The sequence below is a fragment of the Culex quinquefasciatus genome, chromosome 3 (assembly GCF_015732765.1).
Source record: "Culex quinquefasciatus strain JHB chromosome 3, VPISU_Cqui_1.0_pri_paternal, whole genome shotgun sequence".
Taxonomy (NCBI): domain Eukaryota; kingdom Metazoa; phylum Arthropoda; class Insecta; order Diptera; family Culicidae; genus Culex; species Culex quinquefasciatus.
This window is the reverse complement of record NC_051863.1, coordinates 58,882,598-58,906,408: the sequence shown is the minus strand read 5'-3', so window position 1 is coordinate 58,906,408 and position 23,811 is coordinate 58,882,598. Positions and strand designations below refer to the sequence as shown.

The 23,811-nt window shown below is 37.9% G+C and overlaps 1 protein-coding gene across 1 annotated transcript in view; it reads left to right on the top strand.

The window, feature by feature from the left end:
• LOC6042957 (trithorax group protein osa) overlaps positions 1-23,811 on the top strand; it is a 292,090-nt gene that overhangs the window by 253,269 nt on the left and 15,010 nt on the right. The window contains 8 exon segments of the mRNA XM_038259938.1: positions 2,755-2,905; positions 12,661-13,896; positions 17,427-17,605; positions 18,366-18,416; positions 22,047-22,246; positions 22,375-22,401; positions 22,403-22,536; positions 22,625-22,891. Of these exon segments, the coding sequence (XP_038115866.1) occupies positions 2,755-2,905; positions 12,661-13,896; positions 17,427-17,605; positions 18,366-18,416; positions 22,047-22,246; positions 22,375-22,401; positions 22,403-22,536; positions 22,625-22,891 (2,245 nt within the window).

Genomic DNA, 23,811 nt, shown 5'->3' with positions numbered 1-23,811 from the left:
GTAAGCCCATACATCCAATTGAAATGTGGTCAAAGACAAACTTATGGGAAATTGGACGAGCTTTTCGGTAAAAATATTTTCGAAACTGAAAAATCAAGTCCGTCATATAGAAATTGCCAAAAACTATCAAAAAACCTATTTTTTCAACATTTTTATTTTTAAAACCGCTGTAACTTCACAAGGATTGGACTTAGGACAATGGTCAATAAGGAGACTTTTATGTAAAATTGTCTGGAGAATCGACTCTCGAGTTCGGTCTTTGAAAATTTTGACGTTTAGAGCACTTTTCAAAAAAACAGTTTCAGTAAATGATTTTTGTTTTTTTTGGTGAGTTGCTCCATCCTGCATTTTTCGTGAGTCTTTTTGTAACATCTTAGGCTATTTTCACAAAAATTTTGAACGAAAAATATCGTGGGCTCACCTTCAAATTTGACTTTTAAACTTAAAAATCAAAAAATCTCATAAAAGTGGAGTGTATTTTTTTATTTTTACAAAAATATTGAAAACACGTACGCCCTTCTAAAATGTCATTATCGAGTGTTACTGACGCCATATACACAAAAATGGCTTATATATGCCTAGGATAACATGTCTACAAAGTTTCATTGAAATCGGAGAGGGTCGGGTACAACCGATTCCCTATTTGACATGGAATTGCTCAAAGGTGATTTTCATGCGATTTTACAATTGGATTTTTTGCTGTGCTATTAAGCTATCTAGATGCTATCGTAAAACCTTAATATAACTAGGTGTTGGCTAGTTGATTTAAAAATGTTACTTGGGTATTTCTTTCTGAGAAGTCCTGAATATCTACAACTTTGTCCAAGACAACCAAATTCATCAGGTAATCCGTTCTCAAGTTTTAAATTTTTAAATATTTGTAACTCGGGTGGGTTTTCAAAAAGCCGTCAGAACCACCGTGACCTCTGACACTAATTTTCGTTTTTCTCGAAAATGAAACAAAATTTAATTTATTTTAAGTATGGGGCACTTGAAGGACGTGTAGATGATCAATTTAGAGCATTTTTGATATTGGTTTTTCGTAAGTAGGTCGACTACCGACGCAAAAAGGGCTTTGTTTACCAATGGCTCTTACGGCTTTTTGAAAACTAATCCGAGGTATAGCCTTTTTGTTTCGACAGCTGACAAAATTTCAAGGAGATCTATTGCGTCAGAAAAATGTATAATTTTACCTGTAAAAATGTGTTATTTTACCACTTTTCTGGTGTGATGTCACTTTTTAAGTCTAAATTGAGTTAATTTACATCATTAAAGAGGTAATTTTCAATATTCAAAAATTACACAACTTAAATTTGCACATTTTTTTACCCCGTTCATACGAAAACATAAATTTACCAAAACTGTGGTATTCTTGAAAGAATTTCTCTAAGATTTATGTGTTTATAATCTTCTTTGAGATTGTATAAAAAAGAATATTTGTAAATTTTGCTCAAAAAATGCAAAATTTCTGTGAAAAATACATTTTTTTTTGTGAAAATAAGAACAATAACTCCAATTTGATCAAATTTCACCCAAAAGCGAGCTTGCTTAACAAGCAATTAAACATTTTTATTTTCACCATTCAGGCTTGAAAATTAATCAGTAGCACCACAACTAAAGGGGAGGACACATTAAATGCATTCCGGCCGTGAGGGAAGAGGGTGCCGGCTCGGAGTGGCAATTATGCTCGATCCAAAATTAATAATGAATAATGAGCACGTGCACGGAAAGTTCTAAAGTGTGTGTGTGCATGTGTTTGTGCTTTCCGATCCGAGAGGTGATAAAAGTGCCAATGAAAATTGCGAAAAATGTGGATTAATGCAAATATTTGCAAATGCAGCGCGCATAATTGTGCTGCAGGTTGTGCGTGTGACATGGGGCAGGCTCGAGCTGGGTTGAAATTAATAAAAATTGAAAAATAAATTAATGTTTGCGCTGGCCAGGGTGACAGATCCCGGCCGGAGGTTCCGCTGTCGTCATGTCATGCTGAGAGGTCAAAATGTGCCATTTTTTTGTGAAGTGACGGCAAATCTGTTTTAAACGTTTTAAAAATTCAAAAATTTAGTTCATTTTTGTTTCTAACTCAAGGGTCCAACTATTCAATCCTTATTTGATTCAAATTTCATAAATTTGTAATATCAATTTCCCTGGGTATCCAGCTACCCAGGGTCTGAAATCAGCAGGATGTACGTGCGTCATCATGTTTGGTTTCCGTAACATAATCAAAAAAGTCCCACAATCCTGAACTGCTGGCATTTGTGTTGCCATGGAGCATGGTCGGACGCATTTATTCCTATTTGTTTGTTCGGAATTTTCCACCCACAAAATGGGGAGCCTTCACAAAGAATGGGGGGGGGGGGGGGACTGAATAAAATAAATATCAAAATGATTTCGCTGCATAAAAAGCATTTGCATGAAAAAATAAACCTACTGGATATAGGAAAAAAAATGTGTTTGTACGTATACCGTTGACAGGATAATTTCAATTTGTGGTGAAACAACAGGAAATTTAAACGCGTGAATAAAATTAAACATATTTTCAAAAGGGCGAACCTTTTATTTTCATATTATGACGTATTGATAAACTCCTAGGTCAACCTGTCATCCAAACCTGCAAAAAAAAAACTAGACCTAAGCGGATTAATTAAATCTCCCTGTCTCTTTCCGGTTATAATATCGCATCATTCAATTAGCCAACCCCCGTAACCTAACCTCATATTAATTTTGAAATATTACTTCTTCTCTCCGTCCCAGGATTCAACGGGCCAAAACAGTAATGACAGCTCGAGCGGAGGCGGAACTGGTGGTGTTTCCGCTGCGCCCGGCACACCCAACTCCCAGGGCATGAGGCCTAGTCCGTCGCCGACTGGTTCCTCTGGGTCCCGATCTATGTCGCCGGCAGTTGGTAAGTTTACTTGTTGTGTTTTTTTTCTGTTTCATAAGTCACTATACGGTCAATGTCACGAGAAATTTGTAAGAAATGCTTTTGCAATACTAATTAAGTAACTAATCTGCTCATCAACAATTAAATTTCGTCTGCAATGAAAACACTGGCCATCAAAATTTAATATAAAAAATATATAATATTCTAATATTTTAATACTCTAATATTCTAATATTCTAATGTTCTAATATTCTAATATGATATGCTGTCAAAGGCAAACTTATGGGAAATTGGACGAGCTTTCCGGTAAAATTATTTACGAGACTGAAAAACCAAGTCTGCCATATAGAAATTGTCAAAAACCACAAAAAAACCGTTTTTTCAACATTTTTATTTTTAAAACCGCTGTATCTTCCCAAGGATTGGACATAGGACAATGGTCAATATGGAGACTTTTATGTAAAATTGTCTGGAAAATCGATCTCCACTACTGGTTTTTAAAAATTTTGGCGTTTAGACCACTTTTCAAAAAAACAGATTTAGTAAATGATTTTTGTATTTTATTAGGAGAGACATACCATCCTGCATATTCGTCAGTATTTTGGTAACATTTTAGGCTATTTCCTCAAAAATTTTGAAAGAAAAAATTGTGACATCACCTTTAAATTTAAGTTTTAGACCTAAAAATCAAAAAATCTCATAGATGTGTCGTGTATTTTTCATTCACTTTTTGATACGACGCAACGGCTTCGAGATACAGTAATTTTTGAATTACAAAATACAAAAATATGTAAATACCTTACGCCCTCCTCAAATGTTATTTTCGAGTTCTATTGGCTCCATATACACAAAAATGGCTCATATAGGACTAGGATAATATGACCGAGACCGAGCCACGTAGCCCAGTGGTAACGCTTCCGCCTCGTAAGCGGTAGATCGGGGTTCAAATCCCGGCTCGGACCAACACAACTGGTGATCTTTTCCCTTCTGGAATCGATTGCTTAGTAAAGGGAAGGTAGTGTATCGTCACAAACTGGACCTTATCACGACACCTTAGGGAGGCGACCTATGGAATGTTAACATTAACCCTAACATGTTAACATTAAGTTGAGAATGAAACTGCCACTGAATCCGCTTTGTAAATGCCGGCCCCGATACTCTTCAAGGGTGTTCCCCTCTGGAACTGGGAAAGATTTACTTATAACATGTCTACAAAGTTTCATTGAAATCGGAGAGGGTCGGGTACAAAAGTACCAGAAAAATTCCTGATTTGAGCTGGAATTGCTCAATATTCTAATATTCAAATATTCAAATATTCAAATATTCAAATATTCAAATATTCAAATATTCAAATATTCAAATATTCAAATATTCAAATATTCAAATATTCAAATATTCAAATATTCAAATATTCAAATATTCAAATATTCAAATATTCAAATATTCAAATATTCAAATATTCCACTATTCAAATATTCAAATATTCAAATATCCAAATATTCAAATATTCAAATATTCAAATATTCAAATATTCAAATATTCAAATATTCAAATATTCAAATATTCAAATATTCAAATATTCAAATATTCAAATATTCAAATATTCAAATATTCAAATATTCAAATATTCAAATATTCAAATATTCAAATATTCAAATATTCAAATATTCAAATATTCAAATATTCAAATATTCAAGTATTAAAATATTCAAATATTCAAATATTCAAATATTCAAATATTCAAATATTCTAATATTCTAATCTTCTAATATTCTAATATTCTAATATTCTAATATTCTAATATTCTAATCTTTTAATATTCTAATATTCTAATATTCTAATATTCTAATATTCTAATATTCTAATATTCTAATATTCTAATATTCTAATATTCTAATATTCTAATATTCTAATATTCTAATATTCTAATATTCTAATATTCTAATATTCTAATATTCTAATATTCTAATATTCTAATATTCTAATATTCTAATATTCTAATATTCTAATATTCTGATATTCTAATATTCTAATATTCTAATATTCTACTATTCTTTATTTCTGAACTTTGAAAATTAAAAAAATAAATTAAAGTGTTCAAGAATTCAAAAATAAAAAAAACAAGGATATTTTTTTAAATTCTTTTAAGGATTAGATTGGAGTCCCCGTAGTTATTTCATATTGGATAATCGAAATGCGGAATTTTATTTGTTTTATTTAAAAAAAATGTTGTTTGACCTAAATTATGAACTTATACGGATAATGTAACATTTCATTTTATAATGAATTAGGCAACCAACAGATTAACTCTCTACAACCCAACCCCGCCTATAGACGGGCTTCGATTAAAAAAAAATCGCCAAAAATCAATTTTTCAACCAATTTTGGATCTTTTAAAAGCATTGGAAAGAAGAACTCTTAAAATTTTAGAAAAATTATGGGTTGGAAGTTTGACTTGTTTTATGTGACTTTGCCGCCAATGATTTTAAAAGTGTCATTTTTAGGGGTCAACTATGGCTGTGTTTCCTATATTTATAGTGAAAAGAAGTATGTAGTAAAGTGTGTCAGATTATGCATCTACGCATTTTTTTTTGCAATTTAAATGATGATGGTGCCATTCTATAGCAGAAAATGTGAAAAACATGCAAAAATTAGATAGGCAAAATGTAATCCTATTTTTACATTTTGGTGGTAGAATAGGCCAAATACTACCAAAAACAAACATATACTAAACAAGATAAGGCCGTTGCAAATATTTTTCTTAGTTTATGTAATTTTTCGAAAGGTGTACAAACTTTTTTTTGCACCCTTTTTGATTTTTGTAATGTTCGGCATAAGTTTCTGAACAAAACGTAGTGCTAGGTTTCTGTCAAACTTTAAATTGTTTACATGTTTCATCACAAAATGTGCATAGTGCTCAAGGGGTGTAAATATTTTTTTACATACTGTAAACCTTCAGATAAACGATGCTTCGGATATTCGTATGAGAAATAGTCTTAATTTAAATAAATTCTTTCAAAATATTTTTTTGTTTCTGTGAGTTTTTCCATGGTTTAAAACACTGTTTTTTAAACATTTTTATGATATTCAATATTATAATATATAATATTTAGTCTTTTTTCAGACATATTTTTAGGTTTTTTTTCATTCCTAACAAATCGCTTTTTAATGGTAATATTATGGAAAGTTGTTTTCCCATTTTTTCAATTTTGGGGTAATTTTTCTTATTCATTTGTTTATTTTTCAATGGAAGACACTTTTTCTGGCACTACAAAAATGTAAACGCTAACGTTACTGTGCATTTATACTGCAGTGATCTATTATAGTGACAAGGCCATTGCACTTCTACTCGTATAACTGCTCTTGAACTTCAAACAAATTGAGTGTGCCAACTATAGACGGTTGCATTATAGTATCGCACACCCAGATCACTACCGGGAATTCCACGGTCAACGATATGCACTGTGAAAGTGCACAACCATCAAACGATCTTCCATTCCGACAACAAACCTGCATGACTGTGTGTGTGCATGTTTCAACTCTCGAAAAGTGCGTCCACCGCGTCCCGGAAGAATCCCCCACGAGGTGAACGGGGGGAGTAGAGCAAGGGGAAACGGCGAGAGACAGAGATAACGACCGTCCTTGAAAGTGCGCGCGGGGTAGACCCTCCCCCCTCCCTCAATCTCCTCCTCAAACCCCAACCCGTATCATTCCCCGGAGCCGTTAACCGTCTAGCAGCCGTCTGCTTCTCGCTGTCTCTCCGGGCCAAATGACGAGGCCAGACGAAACGAGACTTTGCCCCCTCACTTCCAACATCCACCGAGGACCACCACCACGTGCGTAAGTGTGCATGTGCGTGTGTGTGTGTGCCAATGTGGGATGCTGCTGGTGGTGGGAAAAACCACCTTCCGATTCCACCACCATCCAACGAAACAAGACCGTTTCGTTCTGGTACACGACGCAGTTGTTGTTCTCCGCCGGTCCGTCCGTCCAAAGCTTCGACCAAATAACTCCGCTCTGCTGTTGGGATGGTCGTCGTACGTCCGGAACGTTCACGTGTGTGTGTTGTGTGCTGTATGTTTAATCTATTTAAATATTTTCACTTTCATTAGCGTACGGACTGCCCGGCCTACCTTCTCCCGTCCGCCCCAACCCTCTTCCAGCAGAGACCTAGTTTAGACGATTGGTCCGGTTTGGCCTAGGTCAGGCCACTTGCTCTTGTTCCGTCTGCGTCGTTCTGAATGTGCGTTTATGTGGCGTACGAACTTCTCTATCCGCCGAAACGGAGAGCGCGGTCCATGATGGTGATTCATCTGCCGGCGGAATTGTTACGACTGCGACGACGACGATGACCTACTGCGACCCCGAACGAACGGTCATAGTGCAGGTTCCAGCAGGCTCTCCTCTGCGGGTGGTTTGCATATTGTGCGTGCGTGCGTGATTATTATTTTATGCGTTTCGGACGAAACGGAACGACCCCAACGTGGGAAGTCTCTAGCTAACGATATTTCTAGTTTATGTGTATTGTTGTGTGAAGTCAACGATTTTGACCGGATCAACGAGAGTGAACGGATTAGGACTCGCCAAACCACTTCCACAGATTATAATAATCTCTGGGTGGCCACTCAAGTCGAGAATTCGCCAAAATCCTTAAAAAATTGTGAAAAAGTCGGGAATTTGGGATTTCTTGACAAAAAGTCAGTAATCCTAAGCAAATTATTCTCGAACTCTTGAATAATTTTGTAATATTTTATACAACTTTCAAGCTATTTTCACCTATATTGTCTTTAGCAACTTTTTTTTAAATTGAGTTATCTTTTACTAAAAAAAATCAAATTATTCGCTCTACAGCATTGCCTTGGCGTTCTCGATTGTGAGATTCCTACTCGAATCTAGGTGTCCGAAAGGCTTGATTGTTGAGGCAATTGCAAACCTCTTTTTACACCAAAGCTTCCATCCACCCCGGGATTCGAACTGACGACCTTTAGATTGTGAGTCCAACTGCCTAACAGCGATTCCACCGAGACAGGACCCAGGGAGACGACTCCTGCTAACGACCTAACCTTTTTTTAGGTTATTCCGGGACCAACATTCGAAAGGCGTGGTCAGACAAATCTCGTCTCGAAAAATGCCACCGGTACCGTCTGGGAATCGAACCCAGGCCGACTGGGTGAGAGGCAACCATGCTTGCCCCTACACCACGGGTCCCGATATCTTTTACTATTGTAATCTATTTGACTATGAATAGGCTATTTAAGACATTAAAAAATGTATGTTTTATGAATCTAAAGATGTTTGTTTAGTTATGACTTTATTCATGGTGTCGATTTCTGGAAAAGTCAGGGAAAACCTGGAATTGTCAGGGAATTTTATTTGACCTGGAAAAGTCAGGGAAAGTCAGGGAATTTTAAGCTGGGTCAGGGAATTTCGATGATCTTAATTATATTACTACAAAATTCCATTTCTTTTTGAAAATTCGCCCTTTATGATGTATTTGAATGTCTTCCAGGCCAAACTTTGCAACGTTGATGATATTTAATTTTTTATATTGGTTAGTCCGGAAGGAACACAAAACTCCATATAAAAAATTATTAAGAAAAGGGTCACGAAGAAAAGGAATAGCAACGAAAAGTTGCATTTGGCATTCCCTCGCGTGTTGCTTGTTTGCAATATGTTCAGGTTTAAAAAACAAATGATTTGGATTTGCTGAAATAAATAAATATTTTTTAATGTTAATCAAAATTCATTTCAAATATTATTTTTTTTCCCAAATGTTTGATTCCCTTATTACTTATTTTTTTTGTAAGTAACTTAAAATCCAAACGTATTTTGTTCTAAATAAAAAATGGAGAAACTTTTTTACGTATTGGAAATATGAAAAATAAAATTAAACTGCTAAAACTTAAATTGAAGAAACTTCGGTTTTAGTTATTACAAACATTTTTAAAGAATTCAAATTATCTTCAAACAGTTTACATGAAAGACGTGATTAAACTGAGTTTTATCAAACTGGATTACTGCACATGTTCGCATAAATGTCCCATATCCAAAAACAGCATGCTGAGAAAAACGCATGCATATGTGACATTTATGCGATCATGGGCAGATTATTCATTGAAAAAATATAACATTTAAATACTGGCAACTCGATAAAACAACATAAATTCAATAAGGTATATCTTGGAGGTGTATTTAAGAAGTTCAATTTTCGAATGATTGTATAGCCTCAGTTAGGATGGCAAAAATGTAATATCCAAATTTACAAAATTAAAAAAAAAACGTGGTCAAACACTTTTTTTTAACGAACTCCTAGATATTTTGGCTTTTTTTGTTAACTGTTATTAGAGTTCTTTGATGAACAAATTTAAAATTAAGAATAAAACTCAAGATTAAGATTTTTTTTTGCAAATAAGACCGTTGCAAATATTTTTCAAAGTTTATGTCGCCCCCCCCCTTCAAAAGTGGTGTGAAAAATCAGGGAGCAAAAAAAAAAAATTTCCAAAAAACTTCAAAATTTCCATGAAATTAAAAGTCTAATCAACTGAAAAGAATCTAAACTGCATTATTCTACATTGATAATCATATTTAGTAGTGCGTCCATCCTGGGAATTCCCGGGACAAAAATTCCGGGATTTTCCGTAATCCGGGAATTCCCGAATCCCGGGATGTTTGATATTTTTTCTTGGGAATTCCCGAAATTGACAAAAAAATAATCGTTTTTTGGTCAGGAAACTAAGATTTTGTAATGGAAATAGATGAACAGTTGAATACTTAGTAATCGATAACATTTTTAAAGCATTAGCAAATTTGTATTCGGCATATATCAACATTTATTAGGCTTATAAGGGAAAATTATTTAAATTTTAGTTTACGGATCCGCAAAATGCCTAGCGCTTTAAATGTTTTTCATTTAATTTTATCTATTTTTAAATATTTACATTCAATGATGATTTTAAACTTGAAAAAAAAAACATATTTTATTATTTTTCTTCAAGCATCGCCATCTGGAGTAATTTAGGACAATAGTAACGAATTAAGACAGCATAATGTTCTGATAATTTTTTAATTAACAAAACAATTAGTACACAAATTTTCAATTTGTACCTATTCAGACTGCAATCCCGATTTCTCCCAGTTGGCGGTAGTGACTTAAAGATAGTTTGTAAAATATGTTCTAAACTTTTCTAAAATTTTACATTTTACATTCACATTTTATTTGTTATCGTTTCTTGTTTTTTTTTACTGTTTCAATGAATTTTTTTCAGCTGTTGTACTGCCGTTCTACGTATAATTGTCCCATGTCATTTTTTGTCGATTCTGACCTTTTGTCATTTTTAGGTTTAGCTTGACGTTTACTATTCGAAAAACACATAAAATCTAGTATTTGGTACGTAAACTCAGTGAAAACAACACCAAGTCTGTTCGTCCCATCGTTGTACTTCAACGCATAATTGTCCCACCAAGTATTTTCTACTGGGAAATTATCAGTTATTTCGAAATAATGTGTGTTGTTTACCTGATGTGTAGCAAGAGGATTATAAATAAGAGTGATAAACTGCTAACTGGGATGATTAGGGACTTATGGGGTGAATAGGGACCCATGGGACAATTATGCCTTGAAACACGAAAAACGATCGAAAAATTTCAATCGCTTTTTTCTCAGTTGCACTATTTTGAACATGGGACAATTATGCGTAGAACGGCAGTGTAGTCATTTCATATAAAAACACTAAAGAAATATATTCATAAGAATTTTGTGATTATTATTATGAAATAATTTGAATCAAATTGGATTAAAAATTATGATTCAATAAATATCCAAAGCATAACAAAGAACAAAAAACAAACATTTTTAATATTTTTTTAAACTAACTAAAAACTGCTGTTCTTGTTCAGATTGAAGTAAAGATTATCACCAATCAACAGTATTGAGCTAATTATATGATTGTGAGCTTGAAAAACATAACAAATTTGATGGAAACAGATATTTTATGACTGTTTAAAAAATTTCCCGGGATCCCGGGAATTCCCGGGATTTATTTGTCTCGTTTCCCGGGAAATTCAAAACCCGGGAAAATTGGACGCCCTAATATTTAGCATGTTTGGGCTTGTTTAAAAATGTTTAGCATTTTTATAAAATTCCAAATTTTTCCAAAAAATTTTAAGTACTTTGTAGCAATTTTTTGTTAAGTTAATTAATTTTTAATTAAATTATCTACAGCTTATTTTTTTAAATTTATTCCTAAATTTTGGACGATGGATGGTATTTGGATTTTTTTTAAAGGTCCATAAACAAAATTGTTATTTTTCGCTTTTTGGGTGTTTTTGAATATGAATACCGATGACTCGAGGCGTTTTCTAGAAAACCCAAAAAGCAACGAATGAATATTTACGAAGATGAAAATGATGTCCAGCCATAAAGTAAAACCTATCCAGCTTTTTAAGCGAAAATGGCGTTCGAATGGTGAACGCCCGAAATGTCAAAATCACTCAGTGGTACCAACATTGCGAAAAAGGTGTGCCATGGCATGACAGCCGCATTTTTTTCTAATGTTGGTGCTACTGCGCAATTTTCACATTTCGGACGTTCAACATTCGAACGCCATCTTCGCTTAAAAACCTGGATACCTTTCTTTAGTAAGAAAGGCAAAATGTTTAGCTTGAAATCATTCTTTAGATAAGAAATGGCTATTATTTGAGGTTCTAGAAAAGTCAGAAAAAAAGTCAGGAATTTGAAAATGGGATTTGAGTGGTCAGCCTGTAATCTGCATTTGATATAATGTTGAATTTTGTGACTCTGACTCAGACTCCGGTTCCTCAAAAAGATCGGACTCCGGCTCTGACTCCATAGTCCTGAATTTTATAGCAATCCTTAGTGAGTACGCGGGAATGTGATTCTTGTACAGTTTGGTTGTTACAAAAGAGGCAATTTTGGTAACAAATTGGTTCCATTTCGATTAACTGATGATTCAGCAGAATTCAACGCTGAGGTGCATCTTCTTAAAATTCAAGCTTCTTCGAGTGGGTCCAAGGGAGAACAGTTATACCCGCAAGTCTTTGGAAACTGCTCCAGAAACATCCGCAAAACATGATGGAAGGAGTACCAAGAAGTAGTATCAAAACCTTGCTCAAAGGAGCTTATAAAAGGAGCAAATCATTTGTGGGAAAAGAGTGAGCAAAGGAAAGTGGAAAGAGGGGATTTGTATTTTGAGTGCAAGACTTCCTCGTCGTCGTTGTCGTTGGAGGGCATCAAACCAGCAACAACACCGGCTTGGCAATACCTCTGAAACCAGAAGCAAAGAAGAAGCTCTCGTTTTCCATTCATGAAATAATGTCGACGGCGTCTCCGGCGTCGTGAGAAGAGCATGCACACACACACACACACCACGTGGCCACCGCCACGACCAAAGGGTGCCCACCCGGCTTTCGAAAGGGGGAAGGGGGTTTGGGATTTTTTATGTTTATTTTATGAATAGCCCTTGCCACCACCACCGCCACCAACCTCCCCGCCCTTTTTCTCAGTGCAAAGTTTTGTATATGCTACTTCCCGGCGGTGGCGGTGGCGCACTGTATGTGTGTATGCACACACACACACCCCCCGAGAGTTGGTTTCCGTGACATTGACCTATATCTATCGCGTTCGGCTCTGTTGTGTCTGCCACGGCGGCGGCGGCCGGCACGTCCTTGGGAGACTTCCCTCCGCCGTCTTGAAGATTACCGATGTGTCATGCTCACTTTCGTTTTTTTTTCTGCTTCTTTCTTTTCACTTTCAACAGGTCAGCAAAGTTTACCGATGCCGCCGCGCCCCTCCAGTAGTCACTCCCAAGTTCCAAATCAGCAGCAGCAAGCACCGAATCAATTAGGTAGTAGTAATAGTAATCTAGGCCACGGTAATCAATCGCAGCAGCAGCAGCAGCCGCCGGATCATTCGAGAGTTGCGTCCCCGAATCGTCCTCCTTCCGGTGGTCCCCAGGGTCCACCACCGCCACCACAGCAGCAGCAACAGCAGGGCGGTATGGCAGCTCAAGGTTATCAGACGCAACCGCCGCATCCGCCGCACATGCACGGTGGCTACAAGATGGGACCAAGTCCCGGCGGGCCGGGCGCTGGAATGCCCGGACCGCAGCAGATGTCACCATATCCGCCACACAATCCTCAATCGCAGCAGTATTCACCACATTCGCAGGGCAGTTACTCGCCCCGGCCACAGTATCCGGGCGCGTACGGACCCTCACCGGGCGGTCCCGGAGGCCAACCCGGGCAACCTCCGCCCCCGGGTCCGCCGCCGAACAGTGTAGCCGGTGGTCCGGGCGGGTACCCCGGCCATCGCATGCCAAACCACGTCGGTGGACCGCCGCCACACTCCCAATATCCTCCCCACCAGCCGTACCAGCAGGGCTGGGGACCTCCCCAAGGCCACGTCAACAACCACCAGCAGCAACAACCCGGCCAACCGGGCAAGGGCATGCCACCCTCGCCCCAGCAGCCGAATCAAGCACAGTCCCAGCAGGGACCACCACCCGGGGGACCACCGCAAAGCGGATCCCCGCGGCCCCTCAACTACCTTAAGCAGCATCTACAACACAAGGGCGGCTACGGCGGAGCGCCCAGTCCAACGCCGCCGCCACCCCAGGGCTACGGCAACGGGCCCGGTATGCATCCCCCGATGGGTCCACCCCACCACATGGGCCCACCGATGGGACCGACCAGCATGGGTCCACCCTCCGGCACTCCTCCCAACCAGCCCCCGGGCCACCCCGGTCCCAACAGTCATCCGGACGGGCTAGCACCACAGCAGCAGCAGCAACAGCAGCCGCAGCAACCGCCCCATCCGGAATCGGGCCCGCCCGGCATGCTCGGCCAGCAGGACAACGGCATCAGCTCGTCCGGACCGGGCGGCGGTGGCGGCGGCGGGTTGCCACATCCAGTTACCTCACTCGTTACAACGGGACCTGATGGCGCTCCTCTCGACGAAGTCAGTCAGCAGAGTACCATATCCAATACCTCAGTAGGTGAGTGATCGAAACTTTGGACGTATTACTTGCTTATGGTTACCGATATTATCGACCATTACTGATTGAAGAATTTAGCGTCGAGCCTGGGAACCATTTTGGGGGGCCTAAACAAACCCCCATAATTCGCGCAAAGCTTTTGAAATTTAAATCTTGTCCAGGACTCATATATGGCTAACTCCACGAAGTTTGTCCATTACAGTTATTTCAAGATTAAAAATAAACCGCGATTAACGAACTAGAAGAGTAAACTTGAAAATTGTTTTAAAGTGATTATCTGGCTGATTCCACGAAGTATGATGTGTCACCTGACCATTTTGAGTGGTTCTAGGGAATGGCCCCATGAGAACCGGTATCCGGATTTCCGGAACATCCGGATAGGCCATTTTTTGACAGGATCTCATTGAGGACACTGGAAATATGTTGAAGGATGAAAAACTAGCTATTTTCACGATGATTGATGTGTCGAATGCCCAATTTGAGTGGTTCTGGAAAATGGCATCTTGGGAACCGGTATCCGGAACATCCGGTGTGGCCTTACTGAGGGTGGCTTTTGTTTATTTTTTTTTTTAGAATTATTATAGTAATGTTTCAATCAGTTTTATGACTAAATTATGACACTCAGAACAGGCATTCGATACATCCGGTGTCGGTTCTACATGACCGGAAGTGGCTCTGTGTCTAAAAGTGGCCAGGAAGCGAAACATGATGAAGTTTAAAGGTTTCCTTTTTCCTGAGATTTGAGCATAACTTGACTTCGATACCAAACTGACAATATTTTAACTAATTTTCAATGATCAGATTCAAATTACAGTCCAGCATCGATTATCCGAAGCCTCGATTATCCGAAGTTTCGATTATCCCCTAGGTTTGTATAGAACTTCAAATAATGGAATCGCGAACAAAAAAAATATTTTTATTTTCTTATTTTAAACATTAAATTCGAGTTCTGCGACCGCATTGTAGTCAAATTTGAATGATTGGTTGAATATTAAATTGAAAAATGCCTTTTTTCAATTTTTCATCAGCACCATTTTGGCCGCCATCTTGGATTTAAAAATTCTCAATCACCTTAGAGTAGTTTAGAGATCAAGCTTCAACAATAAAAAATAAGAAAGCTTAATTTTTTTTTTGTGATTAGATTATCCAAAGTTTTTATTATCTGAAGTGAAATTTTGCCAAGGCTGGAAATTTTGTCGAGTCTGGACTGTATGAGTATTACTTGTTTCCTAATTTTTAGCATAAATATGAGAAACCAAGACCATCCTTTGGTGATAAAATATGATCAGGTGCGAGTAGGTGATAGTCATTGGCTACCGACGGTGCCCGCCATGTCAGTGTGTAGATCTCGATTTTAAGGGTATAAGTAGGGTAGGGTAGTCATCAATGAGACACTTTTGGTTTTCAACTTTCAACGATTTTTCTAATTTTTTCATCAGCATGTTTTAATGAGCTTTTAGTTGCATTTTCTTTCTTTTAATGTGTTCTAACATTGACAAAAATATGAGATCGATCCGACATCTACAGCCAGAGTTATTCAACTGTCTCATTGTAGACGCACTTGGCAGGAACAATGAGACAGGTGGGGAACAATGAGACACTCTACGAAAATCAACATTTTTCTAGCAAAACATCATGTTTTTGTATTGTTCCATTGCAGGTGACTTGCCTTAAACATTTTAGAGCAATTTTGCCAACATGAAACTTTTAATAACAAAAGTTACACTAAAAAGTATTTAAATTTTGTAAAATCCATATATTAATACCAAATAACTTTGTATTTTTGGTTAAATGAAGTTAAAACTCTATAAATATGCCAAAAATCACTTTTAATTCATGTTTTGAAAGATTTTCATAGATTATGAAAAAATTAATGAAGAAAAATCAAAGTGTCTCATTGTTACCCATGGGCTGAAATGAGTGGGGAACAATGAGACAGCCCTGGATTCTGAGTTTATTCTAAATTTTGGCCAAATCTAATGAAAGGACATTGTAGCCCAACTTAATCCCTATGGAACGTCGAAAGAAATTTGAAGAAATATTAGTTTTGGTGTAAATGGCAGCCTACGAGCGAAAAAGTAATTTTTGTCCATAATTTACTTTTACACCCCAGAATCAAACATTTATGAATAACTTTTCAAGGGAGCGTCCATAACCAAAGCCACTAATATGGCAGACGTGTATCCAGTAGACACACCTTTCCCACAAATATGAGCCTGATTGGTTGAAACTTCGACTTGTGAGAGCCATTTTATCATTGTTCCCCGTGTCTCATTGATGACTACTCTACCCTAATTCTTGTTTCCAAATTTTAGTGAATTATTTATAATTTCATGGATTCAAGAAGTTCTGATAATTCATTCATGATGTCTTAAGCTGATATTTTTTATAGATACTTTTTTATTCGTGTCTCTTTGAATAACATCGTGCATGATTTTAATGATTTAATTTGAAATCATGGTTTAAACGAAAATATTCATTTGTCCATAAAAACTTGTAAATCTGTGTTTTTGAATTCGTGAATCTTGATTTTCATCATTGTCCTGCCCTGGTAGAATTGGTTTCAAATTCCTTTTAATCATATTTCGAACTCCGCAAACATGACGAAATCCAGTCTATAACCCGCTAAGATCACCATGTTTTTTTTGTTCATGTTTTCTTGAATTGAATTTATGAACTTGTGAAAATTATCCCTTGGTTTACGAATTTGGCTCATGTTTTAGAGTAGCACTAATTCTGACCAATCAAGAACTCTTTTCGCTTGAATTGACAAGTTGCTTTTCGGCATTCTGACGATAGTCACCTTTGTTAGGATTCCGGTGTGCTCGCTACTAGTTTTTCTTGGTCGCTGAATTGGAGGAATTAGAGTGTATAAAATAGTGATTTAGTGAGATTGAGTAAAGGGCGTTTTGCCTTCCAAAACATTGAAAAACTGGCAACCCTGTCTCGAGATATGGCCACTTAAGTGATATTGATGTACATTTATGAAGCCGGATCTCACTTAAATGTATGTAAACTATGTCCGGGTCCATCATCCGACCCAACGTTTGTTAGGTTATCAAAAGACCTTTCCAACGAGTCCAAAACATTGAAGATCTGGCAACCCTGTCTCGAGATATGGCCACTTAAGTGACATTTATGTACTTTTCTGAAGCCGGATCTAAAAAATAGACAAATGTTACTGAATGAACGAGTGAATGAGATTGATTATTTGTGATTCATCAAATCGTGAATAAATTTTATTAAATCGTGAATAATATCTCTAAATTTATATAAGCGTTGGTATGTTTATGGAAATTTTTCGCGAATTTCTTGATAAACTCTTCACGAATGTGTGATTTTTCGACCGTAGTCATAAACATTTTTACGTCTACGTGAGTAATCTTAAAATAGTGGGAAGTCATGTTTTTTTTTTAAACTTTTAAAATTCATACCTCCTCATGTCTCATGTTTTTGAATCATGAAGAAAAAATATCCTATAAAATTAACTAATATTTCTTTCCTCCTCTTTCTCTCCCCCGCTCGCGCAGCTTCCGGCGAAGACCCGCAGTGCTCGACGCCCAAGTCGCGCAAAGGCGGCGGCGGCGACCTGTACAACCAAAGTCACCTGGCCAACACCCCGACGACGGCGTCGCCCGGACCGCACAACCAGCACGAAGACTTCGAGATGAACTCGCCCACATCCTGGCCCCGGACGCCAGCTAGTCCAGTGAGTATAGTAACGTGCGCCGCCACCAGACTACTGCCCCCGACAAGGTCAGGATCTTCAACCGGAGGAGCGGGCGGATCATCGCAGCTGGCCGTTTACAACAGCACCAGCAGACGATCCCGGTCCCACCTGGGCGTCGGAACGTCGTCGGCGTCGTCTTCGCGGCCGTCACCGAAGATGCTTCCGCCGCCGACGGCGTCCTCCTCGTCGACGACGACGTCGTCGGTGGCCGCCGCAGCTTCGGCCTCGGCCGCGGCCGCTGCCGCCCTAGTGGCCGCGTACTGGTACTCGTACTCCTCTTATAACGCCAACAGCGCAAACGCCAACGCCAACAGCACTCTACTACCGGCCATGCCACCCTATTCAAACGTCGATCCTCGCCAGACGACGCTGCTGATGACGCGCCGGCCAGCCCCGCCGGCCGTTGCCAGTACTAGTAGACATGTAGTTACACTCTTCTCTCTTTTAAACGCTTGAGTTGCATTCAAAACAAAAAAAAAGGATCCGCGTTACAACCCTTTGGAGCGGAGTGTTTTACCTGATTTCTTTTGATATTTTAATAATTTCCAATTGGCACGGCAAATTTGCTGCTAAATCTCACCCCCTATTTCCTCAAATTGGCGATTATCAAATCAGTTTTAAACTTTCGTTTGTTCCAGAATTTTATATAACGTTAAATATTCTCACCCAAAAAAGAAGTAAGAATGGCACTAAATCGGCATTCTCTTGCTTGTTCTTGTTCTCTCTCTTTCCCCAACAGGTATTTAACAGCCACGTTCCTCCCGCGGAGACTCCTTTTAGATCGACTAAGGTTAATATCGTTAAAACTGTAATTTTCGTTGCCTTTTTTGCTGTTGTTTTTTGCTAACAAAATTGGGTCTCTCTTTGGTTTGCGGTGTGATTTTTAACTTGTTTTTGTTATGGTTGATTGCTTATTCTTTGCAATTATGCTAACTTTTTTTGCTGGTTTGGTATTCTTAGTTTGCTAGAGGTTAGAACTTTTAATTGAGTGTTAGATTCATGGATTTCAACATAGTAATAGTACGGTCATTCTAAACATAGTTTTTTTGGGCATTGTTAACCATAAATAACGAAAGTTCTAACCAAACGAAATCACATTCATCACGTTCCCGCTACACGGAGAAAAAAGAGTTCCCAAAATCGTGAACAAGCGTCCATGAAAATGGAAACCACGAACAAAGTGTTCAAATCCCATGGTACGATTTTGAAAAACGTACCATGGTATTTGAACACTTTGTTCGTTATTCCCATTTTCATAAACGCTTGTTCACGATTTTGGGAACTCTTTTTTCTCCGTGTAACATTACTAATTTATTTGGCAATCATTTTTTAGTTCTTAGCTATTAAAAATGCCTTGATATGAGGCAAAGCATGTTTGGCAGGATAAGGATTAGGTCTTATTTTCATTATATTTGTTGGTTTTCTTTCAAATTAGCGACTCTTTACCTACTTTTTTACATTACAAAATTTTCGAAAGTTGTACTTATATTCTAGTTTATATCATAACTCATATATCTTTGATTATATCAAACGCGGAATTTTCTTTTTTTTATTGTCAATCAATAAAAATCGCTACTAAAATCATGTCAGTCTACGCTTAGTTCGTACTACATTTATCTGTTAAGATGGCGTTATTTTCTCAAGCGAAAAAAAAAATTAAGTTCGCACGGAACGTTTTATCCACTCATTTTAGTGCACCTGTCCAGCACTTGTTTCGAAATCTAATACATTTCGACACTGTTATGGTTTTAGAGTTGACCAAACATACGGACGCCAAACTAGAACTAGAAAACAAACTTGTCACTGAAAAATCCTACTCAAAAAGTTTTTTTTTCGAAATTGCAAAAAGAGTTGTATGAAAAACTTGATTTTTCAGCACTTGTATTAATCCAACTCGGCAAAGCCTCGACATTTGGTAACTTGTGGCATCAACTATGATTTCAATTTTCAAAATAACTAATTTTTTTAATGGAGGGATGGTCCCTAATTAAAATGTATGTATAAAAATAAGAGATGAAATCAAAAATCTGCCAAATAATGTATTTCTGCAAAATCTTTTGTTTCGCCAAAAATACAATTTTATTCATTCAAAAGGAAGTTTAAGACGTTTAATTTTGGAAGGCTGAAAATGTGACGGTTGAATTTTAAGGGCGAGTGAGAAGACTTGATCCCATTTTATGTATCGCACAATAGCTACATACCCGGGCAGACGGTAATAACAAAATTCATGCCATTTCAATAACAAATACTGTTAAAATAACAGAAGGTGTTATGGAATCTTCTTGAAAAATCAATTTTTGCATAATAATTGAATAACAGTTTATGTAATCATAACAAAATTTGTTATTGGTCTGATATTAATTGAAAGCAAAAATAACTTGGGAATAACTTTTTTGTTATGGAAGAATAACTCCAAATATTATTGGGATGATTGGATTAGTTGTTAAAATAACAAAAAATAATAACAAAGATTTGTTCGTAGAATCACTTAAAATGTTATTAGTCTGTTATTGAGCAATTCCAGCTCAAATCAGGATTTTTTCTGATACTTTTGTACCCGACCCTCTCCGATTTCCATGAAACTTTGTAGACATGTTATACACTGAAAAATACACTGAAACAAAAATACACGCCACATCTATAAGATTTTTTGATTTTTAAGTCTAAAACTTAAATTTGAAGGTGATGTCACGATTTTGTTTTGTTCAAAATTTTTGAAGAAATAGCCTAAAATGTTACTAAAAGACTGACGAAAAATGCAGGATGGTATGTCTCTCCTAAAAAAAATACAAAAATCATTTACTAAAACTGTTTTTTTGAAAAGTGGTCTAAACGTCAAAAATTTTAAAAACCGGTAGTGGGAATCGATTCTCCAGACAATTTTACATAAAAGTCTCCGTATTGACCATTTTCCTATGTCCAATCCTTGGGAAGATACAGCGGTTTTGAAAATAAAAATGTTGAAAAAAAACGGGATTTTTGGTGGTTTTTGACAATTTCTATATGACAGACTTGGTTTTTCAGTCTCGTAAATATTTTTAACGGAAAGCTCGTCCAATTTCCCATAAGTTTGCCTTTGACAGCATTTCAATTGGATGTAAGGGTTTACACATATAAGCTTAATTACATTGCTTATAACTGAAAATAGAATATTTTTTTCAGTGTGGTAGAAACCAGGATAGTAAATTTGATTACGTAAATATAAAAACGATATAAATAAAAAAGCTGTCAAAGGCAAACTTATGGGAAATTGTACGAGCTTTCCGGTAAAAATATTTACGAGACTGAAAAACCAAGTCTGTCAAATAGAAATTGTCAAAAACCACACAAAATCCCGTTTTTTCAACATTTTTTATTTTTAAAACCGCTATATCTTCCCGAGGATTGGACATAGGACAATGGTCAATACGGAGACTTTTATGTAAAATTGTCTGGAGAATCGATTCCCGCTACCGGTTTTTAAAAAATTTGACGTTTAGACCACTTAAAAAAAAACAGTTTTAGTAAATGATTTTTGTATTTCTTTAGGAGAGACATACCATCCTGCATTTTTCGTCAGTCTTTTGGTAACATCTTAGGGTATTTCCTCAAAAATTTTGAGCGAAAAAAAATCGTGACATCACCTTAAAATTTAAGTTTTAGACTTAAAAATCAAAAAATCTCACAGATGTGGCGTGTATTTTTGTTTCAGTGTATTTTTTTTGCAGAAAGCCCGTCCAATTTCCTACAAGTTTGTCTTTGTCCACTTTTTGATACGACGCAACGGCTTCTAGATACAGTAATTTTAAAATTACAAAATACAAAAATATTTAAATACCTTACGCCCTTCTCAAGTCTTATTTTCGAGTACTTTTGTCTCCATATACACAAAAATGGCTTATATAGGCCTAGGATAACATGTCTACAAAGTTTCATTGAAATCGGAGAGGGTCGGGTACAAAAGTACTAGAAAAAATCCTGATTTGAGCTGGAATTGCTCTTAAATGGAATTTTACTGTTCGTATTTTCGATGAAAATTACTTCCGATTAAAAGTTTTTAAGCAGCCTCAATTTAATGGCCCTTTCCGAAGAGCCGTTAAATTTGTTGCCACTTGCCATTTAAATTTGTTCAGAAGTGTGTCAAGATAGTACGTCCTCGACGGTTAATGTAAATAAACAAAATACGTATTTTGTTTTTCTCCTGGATCTTTTTTTTTAAAGTTCAACAAATTCGAAGGATTTTCCGCACGTTCCATGCATGCTTAATTAGATTTTGAAGGCGTTCAACAAATTAATATTCATTTATGGTGTGTTTTTAGGTTTGCATTTAGGTTGTGGCTTTTTCCCTAATTACAGTGTGTTTTGAGTTTTCCTAACAAAATTCGCACATCAATTTGGAGACCCTATCTAACCTTTGTCCGCCTCACTCTCTCTTCCACAGAAATCCGACAGCCTGAACAAGCTGTACGACATGGACGACAAGCCGGAGCGGAGGCCCTGGCTGGACAAGCTGCTCGCGTTCATGGAGGAGCGACGCACGCCGATCACGGCCTGTCCGACCATCTCCAAGACGCCGCTGGATCTGTACAAGCTGTACGTGTTGGTGCAGGAGCGGGGCGGTTTTCTTGAGGTGTGTAAGGTGAGTTTGCTTACGAAACCTGGACTAATCGTACTAACAAGGTGATGGGTCTCTTCCGTACTTGGGGCTGATTTGCATGTTGTCAGGCATTGAGATGCGAGCGGACGCGAAAACGTTGGGAAAGCGTAAATACCAAGAGCAAAACGTGGAAGGACAGATGCTCTCGGCGCCAGCAGCAGTGCGGCGTCCGAAAGGAAGCCCTCTCGGGGTGCATCGACCCGCCCGATCATCGCCCAGGTCGAAGCGGGCTCCAAGAAGAAGTCGGCGAAAACCGCTTCGGTTCCCTCTCCGGGTAGGTCAACAGTGACGACGTCTCCCGAAGACGACCCCCCGAGGATTAATCCGCTGTCTTCCCCCCTCTCTCTCTCTCTCTCTCGTAGGATCCTCCAACTCGCAGGACTCGTTCCCGGCCCCGGGCAGCAGTAGCGCCTCGATGGACGGCTACGGTGCCTACCCGGGCGGTGCAGGCTATCCGCCGGGTGGTCCGGCCGGAGCAGGAGGAGCGGGCGGTCCCGGGGACTATCCGCCGAATGCGCCGGCGGGACAGACGCCGGGGGGACCGCCGACGCCCGGACAGCAGCCACCTTCGGTGGTGGGACAGCAGCGGCCACCGTCGCAGCAAAGCGGAACGCAATCTCCTCATCCAGGTAGAGTTACATGCATAACTTTGGGGTTTCTCTCATTTTGTACATGTGCATTTCACTAGGTTTAAGCGTATCTCTCTGTATTAGTACTAACTAACACTCACTAATCCCCGAGGGAGGAATTTGGAACTTGAGAATCGGACAAGAGTGACGAACAATCTTAATTTGAGGAAATCAAACCAAGAATCAAATTTCGATTGTAACCTCTTGTCACGATTTGAACAAGATCCTGATTTTAAACCTTGGGTTATCACTCTTGAGTCGCATTTTTTTGCATGAAACAAACCCAATTGAAAAAGAGCGGTAAGGTTGCCTAGCTTTTCGTGACGTACGGTCACGAAAAACTGCAATCGGGAGTGATCGATAGTCGATAAGTTTGGTAATGGTAAACAATTACAAAAAATCACGAATAAAAGTTATTTTACGACTAGAAAAAATTGCAGTGATTGTTGCAATGAATCGAAAAATATCGATAAATCTTATATATTGATCGAAATTTGTCCTACAAAAACATAGTCATCGTGATTTTGCTGTTTTTATTCGATTCGATCCTTAAATATCCTATGGTATTGGGGTCCTTTTCGGCCTTTTTGAAAATTAAATTTGCCATAACTTTTGCTATATACATGCTAGAGTCTTGAAATTTTCTGACATTAAATTTATAGTATAAATACACATTTCACAAAACAAATAAACCTTGGACAACCCCTAGGGGAGCGTCCATAACAAAAGTTACTTTAAAGGTATTGGGGTCCTTTTCGACCCCAAACTTAAAAAAATCATCAAAAATCCAGTTTTAGACTGATTCCGGTTCTTTTGTTCACAAATGAAAGCTTAGAACGTCCGCTTTCCGAAACCGTCCTGGAAAACCGGATTTGGTCACTGTGGCCATCGGGAATCGGCTACAACCGAAAAAAGGCCTT